The sequence below is a fragment of the Brassica rapa genome, chromosome A10, assembly GCF_000309985.2.
Source record: "Brassica rapa cultivar Chiifu-401-42 chromosome A10, CAAS_Brap_v3.01, whole genome shotgun sequence".
Classification (NCBI taxonomy): Eukaryota; Viridiplantae; Streptophyta; class Magnoliopsida; order Brassicales; family Brassicaceae; genus Brassica; species Brassica rapa.
In genome coordinates, this window is record NC_024804.2 from 10,343,354 (window position 1) to 10,358,319 (window position 14,966).

At 30.5% G+C, this 14,966-nt stretch overlaps 1 protein-coding gene and 1 long non-coding RNA gene across 2 annotated transcripts; both read right to left on the reverse strand.

The window, feature by feature from the left end:
• Nucleotides 1-39: 39 nt before the first annotated feature.
• LOC117129281 lies at nucleotides 40-14,936 on the reverse strand. Its single transcript, XR_004452984.1, has 3 exons — nucleotides 14,823-14,936; nucleotides 615-709; nucleotides 40-476 (listed from the first exon to the last, which is right to left on the reverse strand). It is a non-coding gene; the product is annotated as an uncharacterized LOC117129281 (long non-coding RNA).
• LOC103844897 (beta-mannosyltransferase 3-like) lies at nucleotides 5,757-14,106 on the reverse strand. The gene is made up of 2 exons (XM_009121723.3): nucleotides 9,078-14,106; nucleotides 5,757-8,985 (listed from the first exon to the last, which is right to left on the reverse strand). The coding sequence occupies exon 2, from the start codon at nucleotides 8,981-8,983 to the stop codon at nucleotides 8,360-8,362; it is 624 nt and encodes a 207-aa protein (XP_009119971.1). The 5' UTR covers nucleotides 8,984-8,985; nucleotides 9,078-14,106; the 3' UTR covers nucleotides 5,757-8,359.
• Nucleotides 14,937-14,966: the final 30 nt, after the last annotated feature.

A 14,966-nucleotide genomic window follows, 5' to 3' on the forward strand; every position in this document is an offset into this window, starting at 1 on the left:
TGGTGGAGCTTATCGAACCACAGATCATACCTGAAAAATTGTTTTCAATCAAAATACGGTCGTTACGCGATCTAATCACGTTAATGATGAGCTGTATCTGAATTTGTCAGACTTTCAATCCGTTTTGTCTGGAACACTTGATGAGAATTTTTTAATTGGTAAACATATAAATATAATCGGTTTAGCCACTATATATTATGTAACAATCTATACTAATGTTTACAGTTTTTTTTACAGATGTGTTCAGTCAAGTTATGGATTGTGGTGATGTCGAAAACATTCAGTGTACCGGGGGAAAGCAACAAAAAAACTTGAATTCACCCTAAGCGACATCAAGTAAGTTAGCTGTCATTTACTCCAAAAAAAATTGAATTCATTCGAGTAAGATAATATAACTAACCATATCTTGACAACCTTTTGTAGTGATTCGCGTTTATCATGCTACATATGGGGCAACTTAGCCGAGAAAGTTCATTCTGCAATTAACCAAGAAGTTGGAATGGTTACTATGCTGCTCAGGTTTGCTAAGCTTGGGCGATTTAGAGATACATAATTCACGCCAGTACCATGTTATTTCACATAATGCACTAATCCTTTATCAAAACTTCACTTACATGTAGTGTATTTTTTAATTATCTAATAGGAGAACTGCAAATCTGTAACGCTTTTGATGCTTCTCAAATGATGATCAACCCGTCAATACTTGAAGCTGAAGCATTTAAAAAATTGTAAGACAAAATTCTGTAACTTTGTTATCACACACATACTACTAATTTTAATCTTTGTATTATAATCATGATCAATGACGATGACAAAACTCTAACCTCATTCCAAAGTAATGAGGACAGTCAAGAGGACAACAACAAACAAGTTGATCAGTCAGGGAAGCGAGGACAGCGTGATAAGTGGTTACTCTTTCCCACTAAGAGCATCCAAGAAATGATAACATCAACACAAGTAAGCAGTTATTAAGTGATTTGGACATCTCTCCTATATTATGCTACCTGGTATTACTTTGGTTGTAAAGCATGCAAAAAAAAGTGTGATCAAAACTGGAACCAAAGTTAAGAAATTAAATGGTAAAGAGATCACAACTCATATTTGGTGGTGTGAGACATGCAAAGACAGCGTTTTTGATGTTTCACCAAGGTTCAGAAAACCTGATATGCATGACCAAGGAACTGGATTTTTGCTACCTTCCTCATTCACAGGAGGACCGAGATACATGAAGAACTGCTACCAAGATGCAATGGCTATATGCAAATATTTTGGGTTTCCTGATCTGTTTATAACATTCACTTGCAATCCTAAGTGGCCTGAAATCACTAGGTATCTACAGCAATGCAACCTTATTGCTGATGATAGACCCGGTATCATTGGAAGGCTGTTCAAAATCAAGTTGGATTCTCTCATGGTTCATCTAACGGATAAAGAGCTATTGGGGAAGACAGTCTCTTGTGAGTTATTATTTGTTATTTGTTTTATCAGTTGACGTTTTTTAACATAAACTAACTCTAACTATTTTTGTTTCTTTTTTTCTCTTTCAGCTATGTACACTGTTGAATGGCAAAAGCGTGGTCTACCTCATGCACATATTCTCTTATTCATGCATCCTAATTCTAAATTTTCAACCACTGATGACATTGACAAAGTTAGCTCAGCGGAAATTCCAGGCAAAAAGAAAGAACCAGAGCTTTATGATATTATCAAAGATATGATGATCCACGGTCCTTGTGGAGCTATTAATATGAACTCACCGTGCATGGAAAATGGTGCATGTTCAAAGCTCTATCCTAAGAATTTTACAGATAAAACTACTGTTTACAAAGACGGTTTTCCTGTTTATAGAAGACGAGAACAATCGGGAAGATCCGTTGAGAAGAATGGATTCAAGTGTGACAACAGATATGTGATACCATACAACAAGGAATTGTCTCTTCGATTTCGAGCTCACATCAATGTGGAATGGTGCAATCAAACGGGGTCTATAAAATATTTATTTAAGTATATTAACAAAGAGCAGGATCGTGTCACTGTTGCTGTTGAGCCACCAAACACAGAAGAGTTGAATGAAAAGAAAAAAAAATGAGATCAAAGACTTCTTTAATTGCAGGTATTTTATCTCTAATTACGTAAATATTTATTATCGATTTTTATAACCATGGAAACACTATTTTCTACTGTTGGATTTGAAGTTGATTGTCTTTAACCTATCAATTGCAGGTATGTCTCAGCCTGCGAAGATGCTTGGAGGATTTTTATGTTTTCTATTCACTATAGATCAACACCGGTTGAAAGAATCCAGTTTCATCTACCAGGGAAGCAAATCATAGTTATCAAAGATGATGACACGTGGGAAGAAGTAACTAGCTGAAAATCAATTGAAAACACTATGTTTTTGGGCTGGTTTGAATTGAACAAGGTCAGTGCAGTTGCTCGGACACTCACTTTAGCTGAGATACCAACAAGGTTCACTTGGAATAAAGCAGGCAGGAAATTTCAACAAGGTTCCTATCTCATTCAGCGAAGACCTTGAGCGCATAATGACACTTAGAGGACATAATGACACTTAGAGGACCTGCAATCTCATTCAGCGAAGACCTTGAGCGCAAGGTAGAGACAAGGACATTTACGCATTTTCTGTAATGGTAACATCCTTAAAGAAAACAAGAGGAAGACGAGGTACGACATGAATAGTGGCGACGCACTTGAACTGTACCCAAGAAAGTCATATATTAACCATCTAGAAATGTTGTTGCAACATATTACGGAGTCTTTAGTAAAAATAGAAAGAACATATTAGGGTTGTTAGTGTTCTATCATTGTAACGATGACTTCTTTATTTGAAAAGTGATTTTGCTACATGTCTTCTGTACAATTATTCTCATAAAAATAATATGACATGACTACTAAAATTGATGACATGACTTATAGCTTAATATGACATAGACAATTACATTAATGTTAATTTATATATTTGGTAAGTTTTTTAAAATATGATAATAACTCATATATTACATTTAATGTCAATTTATATTTTTTGATCTTTTTTAGAATATGATGATAACTCATAAATCATCATTAAAATAAATATATTCAAATATGACATTACAAATTTTGAAATATCGTTTAATTATATATTTTTAAATTATATAATTTTATTACTAAAATTTTCAAACATGTATGCAATTTTTTTTTAGAAAATTTTAAAAATTTAATCGTAAAATCATTAGTTTTTTATATATATCTACAAATTTTATAAATATTGTTTAATTTTAATTTTTGATAATTATGCAATTTTTTACAAATTTATTTAATATATTTAATTAAAATAAACAGATAGAAAAATCTATCTAAGATTATAATTTTAAATATATACATGCATATTCTTAAATATAATTTAAAATAAATAAAATTATTTTATCCTAATTTTTATGTTTAATTAAATCAAATTTATATTAAAATATTGATAAGAAAAAAGAAAATTTACAATATTAATATAATTTTATTTTTAGATACAATTCATATTTATTTGTTCAAAAAATATTTTAATTTTTTTTTAATGCACCATCACCTAGTTTACATTATGATGCTTGTATTTATTTCAAATAGTTTCTACACCTTTCCCTCCTCTGCTTAAATCTCTATAATATTATTTGAGAAGTAAGTTTCCTATGTGTCGCTCTCACGTTAACTGTCACGATGGTTGATTACACTGATACCCTTAATGAATTAACTTACATTTAAAATACTATTATTTATTATTTTATTTAGTTTCCTTTTTAAAAAATTTTAAAAATATACATATAAAATAAAAAGGAAATCTTTTATAAAGTTAAAAAAAGGAAGAATTGAAAAACGAAAATATATGTATATATAATATGATTTCATAAAAAAAGAAAAGTTCACAAAATAGTAATATTACATTTACAAAATATTTTTAAATAACATAAAATATTATTTTGAACTAATAAAATACTTTCTTTATATCTATATTTTCTTAGATGAAAATTATAAATTTCTATAAAACATGATTTCAGTAAAAACAATTTACACATATAATCTTGATATTAGAAACATAAATATTATTTCTTCTAAAACATAATTTAAACAATACAAAAAAGTTCAAATTAATAAAAATATGTTTTACGTATATAATTTCTTAGATGATTACATAAAATAATTAAGTAACATAAACTAATATATGTTTAATTATCTAAAAATATTTTATAATTAGTAATATTGAAATGTTTATTTATTATTCATAAATTTAGTTGACTATAATATCTTTCAATTACAGCAAAAAATATCGATAAAATATATTTTACTTATATAATACTATTTTAAATACAATCACAATTTTTACTGCTTATTTTTAAGAGTTTCATAAATTTAGTTGACTATAATATCTTTCAATTACAGCAACAAATATCTATAAATTATATTTTACTTATATAATATTAGTTTTAAATACAATCACAATTTTTTACTGCTTATTTTTAAGAGATATTACAAAAAAAAACTAAAAACAAATTTCTAAAATAAATATCGTTTGATCAAATAGTTACAAAATAGTTTATTGAGGTAAATATATTATATTTTATCATTATTAAAATTATTTGTTCTTAATATTAAATATGCTTTTAAATTTTATGTTTTTGTATTTGTGGAACTTAATAGAACCATAATCAAAATACCAAAGCAAATCTGAATTCTCATTTTAAAGATTATTCAAATAAATTTTAGTTTCAATTAAATAAATTAAAGGCATAAAGTTATTTAGAATTTTTAAATATTGATGGGAAATTACCACAAATAGCACATTCATATTACCACTTTTCATGTTTACACTAACCACTTTTACCATCACTTTTGATGAAGGGTGAAAGATAATTATACCCTTAGGGTTAACTAATTTAGACGTAGGGTTTAGAGTTGAGGGGTGGGGTAGGGTTTTTGGAATGTGAAATCTAGGATTCTAATAAATATATAAATAAATACTTTAAAATATATATATAAATTTTAAAAAAATAGTTTCAAACATAATTTTCGTTTCTCAAAAAGAAATTTGAAAAAAAAAATTCGCAAAAAATTTCAAAAAAACAATTTATAAAAAAGTTCGAATTTAAAAAATTATAATTCCAAAATATAAAAAAAAATAACTTTTTTTTATTTTTTTTTCACTTTTTTATTTTATATATATATTTTATATTTTTTTATTTAAATAATGATTTATTATATAAATAAATAACAAGGGCATAAGAGTCTTTTACTACTTAATGAAAAATGTATTTTTGAAAATGCCTCCTTAATAGTGGTAAAAATGAAAAGTGGTATCATGAAAGTGGTAAACATATAATTTTTCCAATATTGATATGTGTACATGAGGTTTCAAAAATGTATCAGTTAGTTACGCATGTAACTTCATATTGATCATCTTTTATTTTCTAATATTTTTTAAAAAAAAACATCAACATATAATTTGATAAATATTAAATATTATGCAAATACATGCACATTTGACTTAATTATAATAAAAAATAATTATACTTCTTTTTTAATTTGAAAGAATATATGTAACTCAATATACTCACAACATGAATACTCGACTAATCCAATTTATATCTAAAATCATAGATTTAACTACGATAAGATTATATAATTTTATAAGAATAGTAATTTATTTTATAAATATAAATCATAGGACAACTAAAAAAAAATAAAAAAATGAAAATAAAAAATTAACCAACTTTTACAATTTAGTTCTTTTGTAAAATTATTATATATAAATGAGACTTCAGAATATTATCGTTTCGTTATATTAATTTATGTAATTTGGAATCATACACTTTAGTTGATTTTTTTATTCCATTCTAAGCACAATATATCTTACGTTGTACATAATCTTCATAAAATATATTTACATATCTAAGATAACAACCACATAAATATAAATAAGAAATTAATCAAAATTTTAATATATAGAATAAAAAATGTTACAGTTGAATTCATATATGCAATCTAATTTAACCAAATGATAACTAAATCGACTAAAAAACAACAAAACCGATTAGATATAACATATATAAAAATTAAAGTAATATAATATTATTAATATAAATGATGCATATAAATTATAAATTAATTTAATATTAAATGTAAGTAGCAATCAATTATTATAATATATTTACTTTAGAAATATTTATATCGGGAAAATCACCTAATACTAGTTATGTATGATTCCAATAGATTTTTCAGATCAAACGCTTTGTACTTTATGTACTCGAAAACATTTGGTTCGAACAAACGTCACCAACAGAGATTTAGATTAATACAACTTTTTGTAAAAGAAAAAAAATCATGAAGTTGAATCCAAACCAAAACTGAGTCTGAAATTAGACATTCTGAAGTGATGGTGGGAGTGAGAAACCCCATTAGAATAGAGAACTATATATCTAGAGACACATAAAATCTCTCTCTCTCTCTCTCTCTCTCTCTCTCTCTCTCTCTCTCTCTCTCTCTCTCTCTCTCTCTCTCTCTCTCTCTCTCTCTCTCTCTCTCTCTCTCTCTCTCTCTCTCTCTCAAAGCTGAAATAGCATTAAAATTAAATTAACCCAAACTTAAGAAAACCAACATATTCTACAAATTAGACATCATGATGAAATGAGACTATCGGCCAAACAACACATATTCCAAACAAATCATGACAATATCTTCAAATGTTTGACGTAAATGGGGTTAAGAAGCTTGCATAAGTTATTGTCGTAGTGTGGGTTTCGTATGGTCCCAATCTTATATTACATTAAACCTGCCCCATTAGTTTTTATACTGAAATTGAATTAGCCGGTTAGATTAGTTCGTTTTGGTTTGGTTTGGTCAGTTCATACCGATCCGTTTGCAGTCAATGATGATCCCCCCCCACAATACATGAACGCAGACTAGTCTCACAACAGAAACATAGGATTAAACAAACAGAGCTGAGCTGCATACTCCTCAACCAATGATCACAGTAAAAGATATACTCCGAACATAAACTCTCAAATTCTGAAGCTTGAACGGTTCATCATCTTCAATGTAAAGCTTCATACTTTGCGAAAACCAGAGTCTTTACAATCAAAGATTGAAGCTTTAGCAAGAGGAAGAAGGCAATACCAAAGGAGGTTGATATGGCGTGAAGTGAACAATCACTATGACGACACCGTTCAGTCACTTCCTCCTCCGTCAAAGGCTTGTCCAAAACCGTTTCGGTTCACGGAATCCAATTGGCTCCTGCTGCTGGGTCTACTTATTCGTTCGGTTAAGTGGAGAGGCGAAAATGGTGGATCATAGCAATCTCTAGATAGAAGCTGAGGCTTTTTGATTCAAACGTTTCTTTCTTCGGCTAAAGGCTTCTCGCAGGGTCTAATTCTTGTCAAATTGATTCCACATCACCCAATGGTGTGTGATTGTTCAAAATTCAAACCAAGAGAAATGTGCAAAAGATCAGAGATCTTTTAGTTCCTATTTTTTTTTAAATCGAACCATAATCCAAACAATTATATAATCTGTAGTTTCATTATGCTACAAACCTGATCAGTATATTTACAAACAGAAAATTATAAGTTGTTAAAGAGTTTTCAATGGTATAACAACTACATGATATTTTGAATTTTAAGAGTCTACTGAAACATAAATCAATGTAAAGGGTTGTTGTTATCAGGCGTTGTTACACTTTTGAAATAATCGAAACAGAGTTATAGTTCATTAGTAATTGTATAGAGTATACTTCAAAAAAGTTAGAGATTCAACCGACACTGGTCAATTCAACACCAATAAGATTGCTTCAAGATGAAGGAACAAAAGCAAACAAGTTAATTAATTTTAATGTAAGAACTGCTACATTGTTACACCAATTGTAACTTGTACTTGATTGAGGTGGAAACTACTCGGTCCATTTGAGTCATTTATCTTCAAAGCTCAACTTCCATACAGGCAGAACAGATTGTTCTAAGAATAGACTTCCGGTAATGATAGACCAGATGCCAATACGTTTTTTTCGCAAATTTTTGGTGAATGATTGAACTTCTCAATTAAAAAAATTAGCCCTTTGCAGAGTTAATATCCATGACAGTGAAAATTTAGAAGGATAAAGTTTTATAGTCAAGAAACCTTTTTCACAAAGATGATCATATTTGAGTTTTTTTTTCTTAATTGAAAAGACAAACGATAAGACACGCTTTAAATAAATTAAGAAAAAGTTTACCACCCTTTTTTCTTAATTAATTACGACTACTACTACTACTACCAAGCAAAGACCTAATTTAAACACCCTAATTATTATTAAACTCCCCTAACCTTCTTCGATCCTTCTTCTCTCTTCTCACTCCTCAGGCAGAGGCTTTCCGGCTCCAGTCACCGGCAGTGGCGTCTCGGACGGTGGCGTCTGCGGCGGTGGCGTCTCCGGCGATGGCTTCTCCTTTGGTGGAGTCTCCTCTTTCTTGGCCTCCTCTTCTTTCTTCTTAGCTTCCTCCTCCTCTTTCTTCTCAGCTTCTTTCTTCTTAGCTTCCTCCTCATCTTTCTTCTCAGCTTCTTTCTTCTCTTTCTGGATCTCTAGAGAGATTTCGTAGGAAGCATCGTCTCTTTCCTTTGTTGCTTTTGCCTTGACGCGTTTGGCAATTTTAGCCTGCTTCCTCCCAAACTCTGCCCAAAACTCAGTCATTAAGGCAGAATACTCTTTGGACATTTCCTTAGCCTTCCCATTCACGCGCATGTAACGGTATCTGGACTCTCCAACGTGGAACTCATGCGTGAACTTATCATGCGAGACAGAGAAGACAGGGATTGTCTCTTCTCCATCTCCAACAACGGTAGGCGAGGCTTCAAGTCCATGCTTCTCTTGCAAATGTTCTGCAACACCTGTGGCTCCAACGTGTCCCAACTTTTTCCACTCAAAGACAAACTTCTCACTCTCCTTAAGATTCTTTGCATCAACACTTTTCTCCATTCCTAAAAGAACAGTTCCGATGAACTTAGTGAAAACTTTTTTGAGAGACATTATCAAGAGACAAAGAGAGAGAGAGAGAGAAAGCTGATGAAACCTTGAAGAAGCGAGAGCTGAATCTTCTTTATAGTACATCATCAACTTGTTCATCAAGTCTCTCCTACAGACAAGAATCTGATCGTACCAAAGATCTCTGTTTTTTGGTGCACCGTTGTACGAAGATTTGAGCCGCTTTGATCAGGAAAGAAAGGGACAAAATAACACTGTGTCAACCGATATTAACTAGAAAGGAGAAATAAATCCCTTTTTTTTTTTGTTTATTCCTCTGTATCTCTCTCCCTCCTCCACCTCCCAAAAACAAATAAGAGTACTTTTCCCTTTGTCTCTTTCCTCCACCTCGTTAATGTTCTCTCGCGATATACTACTTTGTAGTCTGACATGTTGATACTCAGGGAGTAACCTAGCTCCAACACGTGGCTGTCTCTGAAGGTTTTAATCCATCCTTTTGGCTCACCACGATGCCGTTTTGGAAATATGATCATCGATTACTTTTGTCAGTCTTGTCTCCTCCTCCTCAATCATCATCACACACCTACCTCGCTACCTACCTAGATCTCTTATTTTGTCCCAAAGTCGATAAAATAAATTTTGTTAACTAGAACGCACCAGCTGGTTATTTTCTGGTTATTTCCGGTCATTATAATTGAATCCTGGTCTTGGTGGATCTTGCTGGTCAAAATAAAACTAATCAACTAAGATTATTGATCATGACTACTACTACTACTACTCTTTTAACCTTAGTACCACACATATAAAGAAGATACACGGTATATATTTAAGCGCACCCAAAACAAATAAAGAAGAAGATAATAACTATCCACTATGAACGTTATATTCAAGACTTTTAGCGGAGATGAAAAATTAACTCATACAGGCTCAATTGCTATAAATTACAGCATGTAATGGTTGTATTGTATCTTTATGCTACGATGGGAAAAGCGGAAGAAATACCTTAAAACAAGTGGCAAAGATATTTGTGATTATCCATCATTTTCTGTCTCATGGACACTCGTCATAGCCTCACTAAAATGATAATATCAACACTATCACATCTCTACTCATTATAAATAAATGTACGAAAGATAGTAACCAAAACAAATAAAATCAAAATAATTAAAGATACGCTACTAGCACAAAACATTCTAAAAAACAGAACGAATACATTGGTTGTTCTAAACATGAAAGGAAATAAATCAACTCACCAAAAAAGGTGTTGTTAGAAAGAAGTATTGGTCTTATCAGAATTAAGTAGAGATTCAGCCGCTGAAACATCTTCTTTTGTTCACCGTTTAAAAACCAGAGTAGAGCATTTAAATCTTAATAAGGAGAAATCGGCCAATTTGATATCTCAAACTGGAGACACTCACTGATCAGAGTCAGAGTGAGCGTACCACTGTGCCATTGTCCAAAAAAGGAGTACCATTGTGCCAATAGAGTGGAATTTCTAAGAATTTCTTTTCTTTTTTTTTTCTAAATGGTTGTCTGCACGAACATTAAATGTTTTCGTTGCAACATTTTTTCCCTCTCTTAACCAATCAAAATATCACACATACTTATTCGATGGACTATTTAAAACAACATATTCTCATTTTGCTTTTGGTTGGTAATCATTCTAATGGTTATAATATTTTCTCCTATTTTACTTATCACACCATGGATTGTTTTAGCTTAATAGCCTAAACAAATACTATAATAGCTAATAAATAAATAAAATATACGAAGGTAAATAATACAAGCATTTGTTAGTTGATTTGAAACTTGATCTCAGTGAATCTTGTTCGTCAAAATAAATTAATTAACTGAAACTTGTGAATAAACTGAGTCGACAACAAGTAAAGATTCATTTTCTTTCTACGAACTCGGTTCATTTTAGGATTGTGGTTCACTCATATGTGATGCGTTCATTATTTTGTAAGTGAAGAAATAACACAATATTGAGATAAACCACGTTGAATAAATTATGGATAGTGACAGTGACATTAGTTATACACCAAGGAAGGGGTCTGCATTGTACCGAGAGAGTGGAATTTCTAAGAATTTCCTTTTTCACTAATTGGTTTGTCTGTTTTCGTTACAACATTCGATGCATTATTTACTCTTTCACCAATCAATATCATACATACTTTTTTGACAAAATATAAAACGACATGTTCTTCTTCTTTTTATCGACTAAAGGCTTATAAAACGACATATTCTTGCAATTTTGGTTTTGGTTGGTAATCATCCTAATGGTTATAATATTTTCCCCTATTTTACTTATCACACCATTAATTGTTATAGCTTAATAGGCTAAACAAATACCATAATAGCTAAAAAATAAAGAAAATCAACGTAATTATTGCTAGAATACAAGCATTTGTTAGTTGCTTTGAAACTTGATCTCAGTGGATCTTGTTCGTCAATTATTAACTGGAATGGAACTTATTAATAAACAGAGTCGACAACAAGAGAGATTCATTCTTCTTTCTACGAACTCGGTTTATTTTAGGATTGTGGTTCACTCGTGCGTTGGAAGTGAAGAAAAAAACACAATCTTGAGCTAAACGTTGAATAAATTATGGACAATGGCATTAGTTATACAACGAGGAAGAAGTTTTGGTTGGATATAAAACGAAAGCTGAATAATAATAAAACTAAGCATGCACACCAAGTGATACTCTCTGCACCAGAAGCATGTAAAATTTGAGTTTCAATCAAGCCGTTAACAGGTTAATGATTTTCAAATTAATAAGCGATAAAAAATTAATATATAATCACACCCAAACAAATAGAAAATACCATATTTGCGATTTTATAGTTTTGTTTAGGGATAATTTGAAAATACCATATTTGTGATTTTAATTTAGAAAATATACCTTTTTGTTATATGTGATAAAACATTTTTTTATCTTGAGTTAAATTATATATTACAAATTTATTAATTAAATTTAAAATAGTACTATTAACTATATATATCTAAAATTAATGATTTTATTGTTTTAGCTTATTCTCTTTGACATCTGGTGTTATTTCCATTGCTGAAGTTATTGTCACTTCACAAATCTTTTCTTATCGCTAAAGATCGTGATATGAGGAGAGGATTGGTCTCATTTCTGTGATTATGGGAAGCAGAGGGTTTGGTCCATGGGTCAGTAGACTCGGGACGAATATTTACTTGCGGTAGATTTAAAGTCGCTGAGGTGGCGATATATGAGCCTCACAAGGAGGAGACCAAGATTCGAACATAAATTACGTGGACGAATCAAGTTCTCAGTTACAGCCATGTGATTCCACCTGGGATATGTCTGGACCACACTCCGCGTTTACTGAAGTCAACAATTAGTTGTCCCGATCCAAGCATTTGTGTGAATAATGTGGTCAAGCGTTAGCTCAACTGTACAGAAACAAAATCACAACTCGTTCATATATCATAATAATTACGATCATAATGCGGTCAAGAGTATATAAGGTTTACGACATTACTTTTCGACTTTGGTCCGACGAACACAGTGATACATAAGAAAATCAAAGTAAGCATGCACAAATATTTTATATTTTTAAGTACTAGGTAGGTTCATATGATAATGTATAATCTCTTTTTTTTGTTCAAAATATAATCTGCTTTTTTTTAATAAGATTTACATACCTTTCTAGGCAATTGGTAATGGTCAAGTTGAAGTTTTTTTTTTGAAAAAAAACAAGAAGTTTCAAAGACTAGAATCTATCACACGTAAGGTCAGAGTTGACACGTGAATGTTTTTTTTTCCAAAGGGATCTTGACCGAAAAAACTAAGAGCCTGAAATCAACTTTGGTTTGTTGTCACAAAATATTTTCTTCAACTTAGCCGTCACCTTGACCATCTGCGTTCAGGAGTAACAAAATATACGTAAATTTTGATTCGAATTCTTATTCATTTTGATCCGAACAGAAAAATTTGAATACCCGTAACTTTATAAACCAAAACAAATAATAATATCCAATATCCGTAAGAAACAAAACAAATCACAAATACTAATAATTTTAGGGATGAGAATATGATCATAACCGTTATATGCGCATATATACATATATTTAAAAAATTATATATATAAGTTATATAAATATTATATTTTAGAGTATTTTCATTTACTAAATTTATTAAATTATTTAATAAAAATTTAAAAGTCATAAATTTTTATTTTTGTAAAAGACTATTATTATTTTATATTATTTTGGATTTTTTTTCTAATTTTTTTATTTTTACGGATCGAATCAAATATTCAATTAAAATTTTAATTTTTTCTAGATATCTTGAACAATGAGTATCTAGATGGCGACGAATAGAATCAGATTGGATAATTGATTATTCAGACGAAACGGATCAGATCACGAATACTTCCAAAAATTTGGATATACGATTAGTAATCACCCATATCTACATTGGGCATTTTTTCTGCTAAATTGTAATGAAGGTTTGGTTACAAAGTGAAACCATAAATTGTTTTAAAAGCCATTATGTTCTTAGAGATTCATTCTTCTTTCTACGAACTCGGTTTATTTTAGGATTGTGGTTCACTCGTGCGTTGGAACTTGGAAGTGAAGAAAAAATACAATCTTGAGCTAAACGTTGAATAAATTATGGACAATGGCATTAGTTATACAACGAGGAAGAAGTTTTGGTTGGATATAAAACGAAAGCTGAATAATAATAAAACTAAAAGCATGCACACCAAGTGATACTCTCTGCACCGGAAGCATGCAAAATTTGAGTTTCAATCAAGCCGTTAACAGGTTAATGATTTTCAAATTAATAAGCCATAAAAAATTAATATATAATCACACCCAAACAAATCGAAAATACCATATTTGCGATTTTATAGTTTTGTTTAGGGATAATTTGAAAATACCATATTTGTGTAAAGGTTATTACAGAGGAAAAAGTTGGTTGAACTGTGTTGATTTCCAGGCTTTCAATAACTCCTTCAGACAAAAAATTGTTATTCAAAATGAGGAAGAGACAACTGCCTATTGGTGTGGTTTTCGCTATTACTATCAATAAAGGTCAAAGACAAACATTGTCTGAAGTTGGTATATTTCTACCAAGATCGGTTTTTTCACACGGTCAACTTTATGTGGCTGTTCTAGAGTGACTTCTAAGAAAGGCTTGAAGATGCTGATTGTTGACAGCGAAAGCAAACCTCAACGCCAAACAAAGAATGTTGTCTTTAGAGAGGTTTTCGATAATCTATGATCTATGTTTTCAGTTCTGTTTTTAGAAACTTGCAGATGATTTGCTTTATATGAAGACTTTGGTTTTATGTTTTACGTTTAATAAATGTTTAAGATTTATAACAGAACGATGTGAGTTTTTGGTGAGGATGTGAAGCCTCAGAAACAAACATATTATGTTTGTTGTTAAAAATAATTTTCTCTATTATTTCTAACACGAAAATTAAACTTTAGGAAAAGTTTTACGCTGCAGAAATCAATATAATTATCATATTTACATATAATAACACCAAATCAATCAATCAAACTCCAGTTTCAATTCTAACTACCGATAGTCAGTTCCATTCCTAGCTTCTAAAGTTCTGGAAAAAGTGTAATACTAACTAACAGATTATATCAGAACAGAAAGGTTTCACAATACATGTCATTATGAACTTTAGGAAAAGTTCTTCGCTGCAGAAAACAATATAATTAGACAATGTACAGATAATAACACCAAATCAAACAATCAAACTTCGGTTTCAATCCTAACTATCGATAGTCACTTCCATTCCTAGCTTCTAAAATTCTAAAAAAAGTTTAATAGTAACTTACGTATTATATCATTGCAGAAAGGTTGGATACATTTCATCATGAATGTCTTTCTTATGTCTCTGTCCCATGACTTTCAACTGGAAAATGGCTCTAACGATGACTAATCTAGACCTGCACATACATGAAACAATTTATAAGATAACT